The following is a 10,000-nucleotide window of genomic DNA, read 5'->3' as shown; positions in this document are numbered from 1 at the left end:
ACCTGCCCCTGATGCTCATTAGTAGAAGCGGGTTCCAAAATCACAAGATCACTGTGACAGCGTTCACAACCTGTCGGGTGGTGCTGTGTGTCTGCGCTGTCGTGCACCATGTGTGCTGTGCGGGCACGCACTGTGCTGCACCCTGCTATTTTGGAAGAAGCTTTCCTTGACATGAATTCAGACGTTTCCACCGTTAATTGGTGCTGAAAAGGCACAAATCGGTGCATACAAACAAGTTCACCAGAATGCAGGAAATGAAGCGTTTGACACTGAAAGTTTCCTGGTGGATGACCTCCTGACCGCCCCACTAAAATGTGTCCCCCACCTAAATGTTCAATCGAAACCCGCCGACGTGCAAACCGGTCGTCCGACCAGGGCGTATCGGCGAAAGACTAACGGAACCATCTAGAAGCTGGTGCCCTCCCAAGTTCCCAAGTTGGGTTTGAAAATAGCGCCCCTGGGTTTTAAATGGCAGGGCCGTTTTGTGATCGCAGTCGGTCACTGCAACCCATAAAGAGTGCCGCTCCAATCCATCACTTTTACGAAATAGTACAGACATCAAGATCACCAACCACCATCATCAATTTTCTTTTGTATATATAAATAATTGTCTCTGTTTGAGACCTGGAACATGCATCCATCTTTGAAATAATGCAGAAATTCAAGTTCACCCCTTAACATCTGACATGGTATTTGGTATTGGAGCATTGTTTTGGGGAACACTGTCCGATAACCAATATTTCATTCAAGAGGTTTATTCGTCACATACATATACATACTTTAATACATATATGCAGGGAAATGTAATGCAACGCACCCAGTGATAACACACAATATGTCCTAGGAAAATTTCTTTCTACTACACCAACTAACTGATTCCTAAAACGTAATACAGTAAGTCGAATACTTATAGAATAAAATAAAAATATAAAGAATAAAATAAAATAAAATAAAATAGAATAAAATGGAATAGATAAGGGAATAGGCTTATGTATATGGGATAGGCAAGGGATATTTTAGCCCGATATCCGAAACCAGCATCAGTGTTGGTCTAATTTCCTCCAGAAATTGGAAGCTATTTGCTCTCAGCACAGAAACAACCTTCAATGCAAGTCCCACATTCAACCTTTATTGGTAACGTTGTTGACGACAGTGATGGATGAAGGCCACATGAAAGCTAGAAAGTACCATATACTGTATGCAAATCAGTGACATAAAATGCACCTTATCCAAGACACAAAATGGAGCCAAAACCCATGAATTGCTAAAATCCAAGATCCAAATCCAAGAACTAGCCCACAAGATAAACTAGCCCACACATTATTTTGCCCTTTGTGTCCATAACAAACACTATGTTGACTAAACGTATCACTCCAGCGTGAATGCAGCATGAAATGCAGAGTGAACCTGGAGTCAACGCTGGAAGGAAATTTGTTTCCTGAAAAAGTATTTCTCAGAAAAATACAACCTCAGAAAATATAAGGAAAGTCAAATATGGAGTCTGTCATTTCCTGTGACGGCATAGGAAAACAGGAAGGAAGGTGAAAATGACGTGCTAGTAATTTGGCTGAATTTCTAATATTTAAAATGTTAACACGGTACGGTAAGTTTATTTCCTAATTTGAAGTACATATGGAACATATGGAACATATTGTACATATGGATTTCTTTAGTTGGTAAATAGTAATAATTCAGCCTGGTGTCACACTTTTTTGCGTTCGTAGTCAAGAAAATGTATCCGCTGAATCTTGTCCCGGAGCACCGTTATCCAACTTTTTTGTGTCACAAATAACGTTTCAATACATTTTCGTGACTATGAGCACGAAAAAGCTTGAGCTCGGTTGAATAATTTGTCATTTATACCCTATATACAGTACTAGACCATTAATCTACCCTGTGCATAGAATCACCCTTGTATATTCTGTATATTTTTTATATATTTGTCTATTTCTGTCCAGTACTTTTGGGCTAAGGGTGTACATCTGGCAATTAATATTGGATCATGGATCCATGGATCATCACCATGAAGCATAATTTCAAGGTGGCCGCTCTGTTACGATGAGCGATGCCCTGGTGCTCCTCCCTCCCTCTGAGTTTGCCAGTGACGTTTCCCTTCTAAGTGCTCCCATGTAGGAGCATAACCCTTGAATTATGCAGCGTAAGAACCTGCGACCTCGGCCCATCTGCGAGTCGGGGAGGTGAGGGCTAGGGAAGCAGTTAGCAAGGACAATAACATTAAATAACTAAATGCAACACCAGTGTAGAGAAGTCAATGGAGAAAGTTCAACTTAAAGCTGCACTGAGCATAGATTCAAGGAAATGACTGATGACTGATGTCGACAAACTGTGAGTTTAGCCCTTCCTCGTGCTCTCTAAAATAAATGACTTAGGTCTACCGACGGTGGCCAAGAAGTACCAAGGAGGACAGGGTCCGTGAGAAGGAATCTATTGGGAAACATATAACAGCGCAATAACACTTACAGTTACTGTTCAAACACATTGCCGTCTTGACTGTGTGAGCCTCGTTAACCCTGCAAGTCCTTTTTTTCTGCTTCAGTAGGTCATGAGTTCTTAACCTTCTTTTGGTGACTATACTCCCTCTTATAAGATTTTGACACCTGTACAACTTCTCTCGTACCACCTGAAGCCCAGCTGCATGTGTACCCCCTGGGTTACGCGGACCCCCGTTTGAGAACCACCTGTATTAGATGTTAAAAGTCTCTTCACCACCTGCTCTAATCGTGGCGTTGTGAGCTGCTTGCCATGGGAGAATGGCCAGTGAGCTCTGATGGACCGTCAAATAGGAACCAGTTAGTCGAAAAGCTCATGTAAGAATATTGGGGAGTAAGTAATTGGGGAGACGAGTCCCAGTACCATCAGCAGTATTTAGAGATCCTTCACATTACAGGAACACATTACTGGTTCAAACTAGAAACGCCCAAATCTCCAACTGTCTCCATTGCTTTTCACTGTTATCCACAGTCCTGTGTGTGCAGATGGAGAAGGTTGGAGAATACTGTGCAGGGATAGAATTTCACCTTGTAAACAAATCTGGTGGGGGGCAGCTTCATCCACGACGACGATGCCAGATTAAAGATATTCAGATAGCCGCCAACGGTATGTCATTCATAAAGCTTTGTTCCATTAGAGGACTGCGCTCATGCTTTGGCAGTGCCAGTGAATGGAAGGAGGGAGGAAGCCCTTATCTGTGATAGCGACACACTCGTCCTCACGTAGACAGTAGAAGCGTTCCATGGAAACGCATGAACTATTCGGCTTTTCCTTCTACACCTGTTCATACGTGGATATGCACGGCCACGCGTACATGACCTACCTGGATCTTCGGCTTCGGGAAAGCCTGTGAGGGCCGTCGCACAATTACATCCGCTGAGAAGGCTGCCTTTGTGACTGTGGTTTTATGTGTCACAGCAAGCGAGAGAATGACAAAGAGACGGAGCTAGAGGAAGTAAAGGTGGAGGCAGTGAGCATGCCGCGGAGGATTTCCATCGTTGCTCCAGTGGTTTTTCAGGCCGTCCCTGACGGGCCCAGGAGCCCGGGAGCAGTAATTGGGCCAGATCTTTGTGATGACGGCCGGGTTACACACTAACATGGGGCTGTCTCTGCTAAACGCTGGTGTCAACACGCTAAAAGAAGAGCTGTCGGAGTTAGGGGGGGATTCCACTGCTGGCGAGTGATTACCTCATAAAGGTTGTTGTCAGGGGTTAGCAATAGCGAACGCAACAAGGGTTGAAAAGGGATGATATTGATTGTGTGTCCCCATTTATGAGCGTGGGGAGGAAATTCCCGCTTGTGCAGAGTCTTTAAGGTGCCCTTTTCCTTTAAAGTGCCACCAAAATGTTGGTTCCCAGCGTTTATAACTAAGATAAGATAAACCTTTATAAGTCCCACGACGGGGAAATTTAGCTCGTTCCAGCAGCAAAAAGTAGACAGCACAAAATAAAGAGCAAATCAAGTACACACTATAAACAATATAAAGTATAGAAACATACAAATAAAAAAATCACCATAAATAGGAACCAGATAGTACTAAGTGTATTGCACATATCTTGACACATTGTACATCAGGGATTGCACTGTTCGTAGCATAACCTCGCCGAACACTTTACTATTATGAAACTCACCGCTCTGCCGCAGCTTCTCACTGTGCTTCAATGCAGTCTAATGGGGCAAAAGTCTAATCTCCTTTCCGCAAAGGGAATGTCATTATAGTCACACTTGTATTTTCTTTCGACATGATTCGAAAAACACTAATATCACATCTTATTTGAAACTTCCTTTTACAATTGTACATCAATGGTGGAACGTTGGCGACAGCAGGTTGCCAGTAGGAAGCAATGTTCTGTTTGAGTTAGTGCAGCTTACATTACGGCAGATGTGGCCAAAAGAGCTGATTTGCCAAAGTGCAAAAGAGTCAATAAGACCCTCATATATATATAGAGTGCATGGTTCACAACCATTTTTTCCCCCCAGTATCAATTTTTTTCAAAAAGGAGATTTAACATGTTCTATAAAGTCTCAAAAATTTTCCCAATTGCACTGCATGGAAGCAAAGTGAGCAGTCCGCTGCGGCAGAGTGGTATGTTTCTCAATAGTAAAGCATTCAGCAAAGTTGTTGCTATAAACATTTATAAATGACAGACTCCAACATTTTAATGAGACCCAGGGTAGAAAAACCTGTCGTTTAAGCATTTAGTCCGTTCAATCCTACTAGTCTTGACAGGAGCGAACAGTTGGGAAAGGCCACAGCTATCACAATTATCGGTCCTCCTACAGCTTCTCCCGTCTGTTTTCTTTCGTCCTTTTCTCATTTCACAATCGCTTCCTGACCGACTCTAATCCTCCTTGTTGTCCTATGTTAATACACTGAATAATCACAACGTGTCTTTGTTTGTGCACACAAAAGGTTGCGCAAAGAGGTCAAAACTGCACTGTACTGTCATTGTGTTGTGCTTTTGGTTGGTTTGAATTGCTGTTTATAATTTGTTACTGTGTTATTGTTATCCACAACTATTTGGCATTTAATAGATATAATAATGAAAAATATTCCTACGGGACAAATATTTGATTTGGGTGCAGTAACATCCTGATGAGACCATACTAGATGAAAATAACCCACTTGTACTTTAAAAACGTAGTCTTTCCTACTCACTTTGTTCAGCTTTGGACGGCGAGGTGTGGTTGAGTCTCTCCAGTGAGTCGCTGCTGCCCTCCTCCAGGATGTGGTCGAAGTTCAGGATGAACATCATGACCATGCCCTCCTCGTTCTTCACCGGGATGATGTGGGTGGCGCATAGGAAGTCCGAGCCTAGACGGCGGGAAATTAAACATGACCGTAAGCATCCCTTAATGTCACTGGAAAGAACTACCCGGTGGGACCAATCATCCCCAATCATCACACATTATGTGCAGTTGTACTTAATCAGGTTTACTGATCCAAAAGGGGCTTTCAACGCCCATGTTCAATAAAGGATAATTGGCCACACACGACCAAGGTCCAAGCTAGGTAAAATAACGCAAAATTGAAACTGTGATGGAAAAGGAGGAAAAGTCTTGAACAGGCATTGCCTCAGCAGATATTTAGTCATGGAATCCAAGGCACAGCATTGAAGAGCATTCTGTTGGGGGGGCCAGATTTTCAACATGTTCAACAAGCAATTTGATTGTCGAGAGTGCAGCTACACTTGTGAACTAAAGAAAAACAAAACAAAACCACCTTCCTAATTGTCACTATATCCATCAATTTACAAGCAAAGCTTAAAATGAACGAATACATTTCTGGATAATATTCTTACATGCACACTACGTCTGCGCAGTCCCATGATTATTGGTACTTTAAGTGCTACAATGCAACCACAGTAATTGCTGAACTTCAATTTATTATAAGTGCCAGCCTGCATTAATACGAGGGCCACATTTGGCCCACGGGCCGCCAGTTGAATAGCCCTGACATTGTACACTGAGAATGAGAATGTGACTTCTAAGAGGTGCCTGAAATGATGCTGATGTCCAGCCAGCACAGTCGAGTTTATCCTTTGAAACAGAATCCTAGAGGCTTGAGTCAAAGCCAACTGTGCCTCCACCACAGCATGCGTGGAAAGGGACCAAGGCTCCAGGATGGGGACGGACTGTGAAGCCCCCACTGTTTTCATTATGAGCTCCTCAAAAGGCTGCTGTTGGCTTTGGCGCCTGTTGGCGTTGCCCGTGTTGTGTATGTCAGCAAAACTGAAAGAGCCTCCAAACTCGGACGCTTCATTTCCACCCCCTTCCTCTTCCTTTCTGATGAACCAGAACGTGGAAAATGGGCGGGGTTCCTCTGGATGGCTGCGGTTAGTGGATCGTAGGACACGCCCATTACCAATTGGACTGACGCGCTTACAATGCTCACTCTCTTCTCTCTTCGCTATAACATGACGAAACAATCCCACAGTACAAATTGCCTTTACTGCCATTTAAATAGCAGAGTAGCTGTGGCTATGAGCTGTAGGGGCGGGGCCTAGGATCGCCCATTATCGCTCCCTTCTCAGACTACTTCCGGCCTTTGGTGGTATCCACTTAAACCATGGAAATACAACTTTCTGGTATAATACCTTACATTTCAGATTTTAGATTTCACATGCTTTTGTAGTTTTGTTTGTTAATATTGCTAAAGATTGATAATAAATTAAAGGATTGGCAAAAGGTGATTTTGAGAAAAGCCCAATTTTAAAGTCCCTGTAAAGGGAATTCAGTGATATGTTTCTAAACACGTTATACATGTTAGAAAGTAATTGCTGAAAACATGTGAAAAGACGGTGAATGATGTAGTACTGAATTATGGAGTTAGACCATTGAAGTGTTTCTCACCATTTTTTTGTTCCGACTAAATCATGACCCGATGGCATGGAGCGGTCATACTTGGCTAGCCCCGCCCCTAACACTATATGAGAGTAGAGAGCATTCGTCAGTGGTTCTCTCGCTCAATGGCAACGAGTTAGTACAGCCTACACTACTTTGCTATCTCGCCATGACGCCTTCGTCCCTCAAAGGCATCTTCCCTGAATGCCAGAATGCACATGGCAGGTCGGCCTCCTTATTTACAATTATTTTCTGTTCCGTTCTGAGCGCGGTCGCTCCCCCAGCTCCGTGCGTTCCTCAGTGGGCTACTGTCCCGGCTTCCCCTCTGGCTTCCCCCGGGAGCCCCACGGACCTGGGGGAGCCACCGCGCTCCTCACAACAAATATCCCATTTTCTCATGCTCTATTTTTAACTTCCGAAGTAAATCAAAACAACAAATAACAGCCCAATTTTGCTTTTCTGTTTTTACATTTGTATATGTATGTATTGGATTAGTGGTTTTAAACATGAGATGGGCTGCATCTCTCCCGCGATTGGGCGTGGTTTCAACCCCTGCAGCGGGCACGCCCCCAGCATCTCAGAGCAGCATCCTTTATTCCATGATTTTGAAACCTAATTCCACTTGGGGATTCCACTCGAGTGTAATACTGCTTCTTTTACACTTTTACAAACAAACTGTTTTGGAACTGTAATTGAAGTTATAGTATGAGGATCATCAATTAATCATTAATTGTTGCCGTGTTGTTCGTGTCCATGTGGCTATTCATCAAACAAACAGGTCCTACTACAAGCACTACCAAGCAACACGGGTGTTCCATGAACCTCCAAAAAAGGATTCATCATTCATTTCCTTGAATTGGGCTTCATGCAGTTTATCCCGCTAATCATGCGTAAACACATTGACTTGGACAGGTCTAATGTATATGAATGTCGACGCCCACAGTAAGGTACAGTAATGCTAACACTCCTTCAGGGGCCCAGGGGCTTTCCATTAACGTTCTTTGACATTCAAACCCATTTTCTGCTGATTGGACTGAGGGAAAAACAGAAAGCAGAGGAGGGGGAATAGGTCAAGAAGGGCTTTGAGGAGGAAGCCTCCGGAGCCGCTAAATGACGTTCAGCAGACGCCTCGGCCCTCATGCGGTCCTGTAGAGGCTGTATGGTCCAGCTGGTACTTTAGTACGCTGTTCTGTTAGGACCTGCTGTCTAAAATAGCATCTTGAGGAGCTGCATCTAAATCTAGTTGCTTTTCCTTCTAAAAATGCAAACCAGCACCTGTAGACCTTCCTGCATTCCTTTATCCACAATTTTATTTTCCACAATAACATTGTTTGCAACAATTATTGATTTCAATGTGACTGCAATCACACCACTCGAGAGGCATTTTAGCATCGGGTTTAATGTCGTCTATTGTACCCAGATGCATCCATTGTGAATCTGGGTGAATTGTGAAACAACTAAGATATTGCTTTTTAGGTTTTTATTTTTACTCCTTATAAAGATGTGAGATGTATCACTTAAAAAACTCAGCTTTTGAGATCCTGCAAGGCGTATTTCCTGAATTTCACGGCAGTTGAATCCCTCTGCAGCCATGCATTGAGCTAACACAGTAAGCATCCAGTGCCTTACTATCTCTGCACTGGATACACAGGTATGAAATTGGTATCGAACTTAAAAAAATGCATAACTATTAAAAATACTTACCCAACTTTGTGTGATTCTACTAATTCTACTTTTCATTCCTCATAAACTTGTCCATTACAGTCAGTTATGTAATATGCTTCATTTTTTGGAATCCCCTAATGGCATATAGAGCAGTTCCCTAACAAAATATCACAATACAATGACGTGTGAACACCTCCTGAAGTCAAGCTAATTTGATTCACTCCATTCACCTGGCCTAATGAAAACCATTATCACCGCTTTCACAGACGTCGCTCCCTCTCTAATCCCTCCAGTTATTACAGCGGCTGACTGTCGCACCACGGGAGGTGAATTAACGTGACCCCGTTCCCTGCTAATGCCTCACGTGCAAATGTTCCTCATTCATCAAATAGCAGACGAGGGAACTGGCACCTTCCATGCAATGTGATGGGGCTGGTAAGTTGTTAGTTAGCTAGGGCTGCTGCTGCTGCTGCTGCTACACCGCTCGGGGACAATGCAATTTTCCAGCATCGGATGAGAAAGTGTTTGATTGAATAACGACTTGAAGGGAAATTGCCTCGCAGAGCAACATTAAGCTCATTTAACAGAATTGTATCATAAATCATTATGTGCCTTTGCGGCCGGCCAATGCAATCAGCATGACAGGGGGCCGGATTGGTGGAGGTGTACGTAGACCTCCACCCTCACTGAGTCAAGAGAAGCATCAATTGGCAGGTCGACATTGCTGGCGTTGTGGACAACATGGTGAACTACTGTCAACTGTAGTCCATGGTAGTCCTCCTTGGCCCCGGTCTCGCTAGGAGAAAGTCCTGGCCCCTGGTCTCGCTAGGAGAATGTCCTGGGCCCTGGTCTCGCTATAAGGTCCGAGGCCCTGGTTTCGCTAGAAGGTCCTGGGCCCTGGTCTCGCTAGGAGAATGTCCTGGGCCCTGGTCTCGCTAGAAGGTCCTGGGCCCTGGTTTCGCTAGAAGGTCCTGGGCCCTGGTTTCGCTAGAAGGTCGTGGACCCTGGTCTCGCTCGGAGAAGGCCCTAGGCCCTGGTCTCGCTAGGAGAAGGTCCAGGGCCCTGGTCTTGCTTGAGGGTCCTGGACGCTGGTCTCGCTAGAAGGTCCTGGGCCTTTGGTTCGCTAGGAAAAGGTCCTGAGCCCTGGTCTCACCAGGAAAAGCTCCTGCACACTGGTCTCGCTAGAAGGTCCTGGGCCCTGGTCTTGGGAGGAGAAGGTCCTGGACCCTGGTTTATCTAGGAGAAGGTGTTGGGCCCTGGTCTAGCTAGGAGAAGGTCCTGGGGCCTGGTATTGCTAGAAGGTCCTGGGCCCTGGTATTGCTAGAAGGTCCTGGGCCCCGGTATTGCTTAAAGGTCCTGGGCCCTGGTCTCGCAAGGAGAAGGTCCTGGCCCCTGGTCTTGTCAAGGGAAAGTCTTGGACCCTTGTCTAGCAAGGAGGAGGTGCTGGGGCCTGGTCTGCTAGGAGGTCCTGGGCCCTGGA

At 44.7% G+C, this 10,000-nt stretch overlaps 1 protein-coding gene across 1 annotated transcript in view; it reads right to left on the bottom strand.

Moving 5' to 3' along the window:
• The window catches only part of LOC307247776 (voltage-gated inwardly rectifying potassium channel KCNH7-like), a gene marked incomplete at both ends in the record, with an annotated part of 112,709 nt that overhangs the window by 63,247 nt on the left and 39,462 nt on the right, over positions 1-10,000 (bottom strand). Inside the window, one exon of the mRNA XM_080023898.1 lies at positions 5,171-5,326. Within this exon, the coding sequence (XP_079880024.1) occupies positions 5,171-5,326 (156 nt within the window). The remainder of the gene's footprint in view (positions 1-5,170; positions 5,327-10,000) is intronic.

This window comes from Zeus faber (assembly GCF_960531495.2).
Source record: "Zeus faber genome assembly, chromosome: 2".
Lineage (NCBI taxonomy): Eukaryota > Metazoa > Chordata > Actinopteri > Zeiformes > Zeidae > Zeus > Zeus faber.
This window is presented reverse-complemented; position numbering and strand designations above follow the sequence as displayed.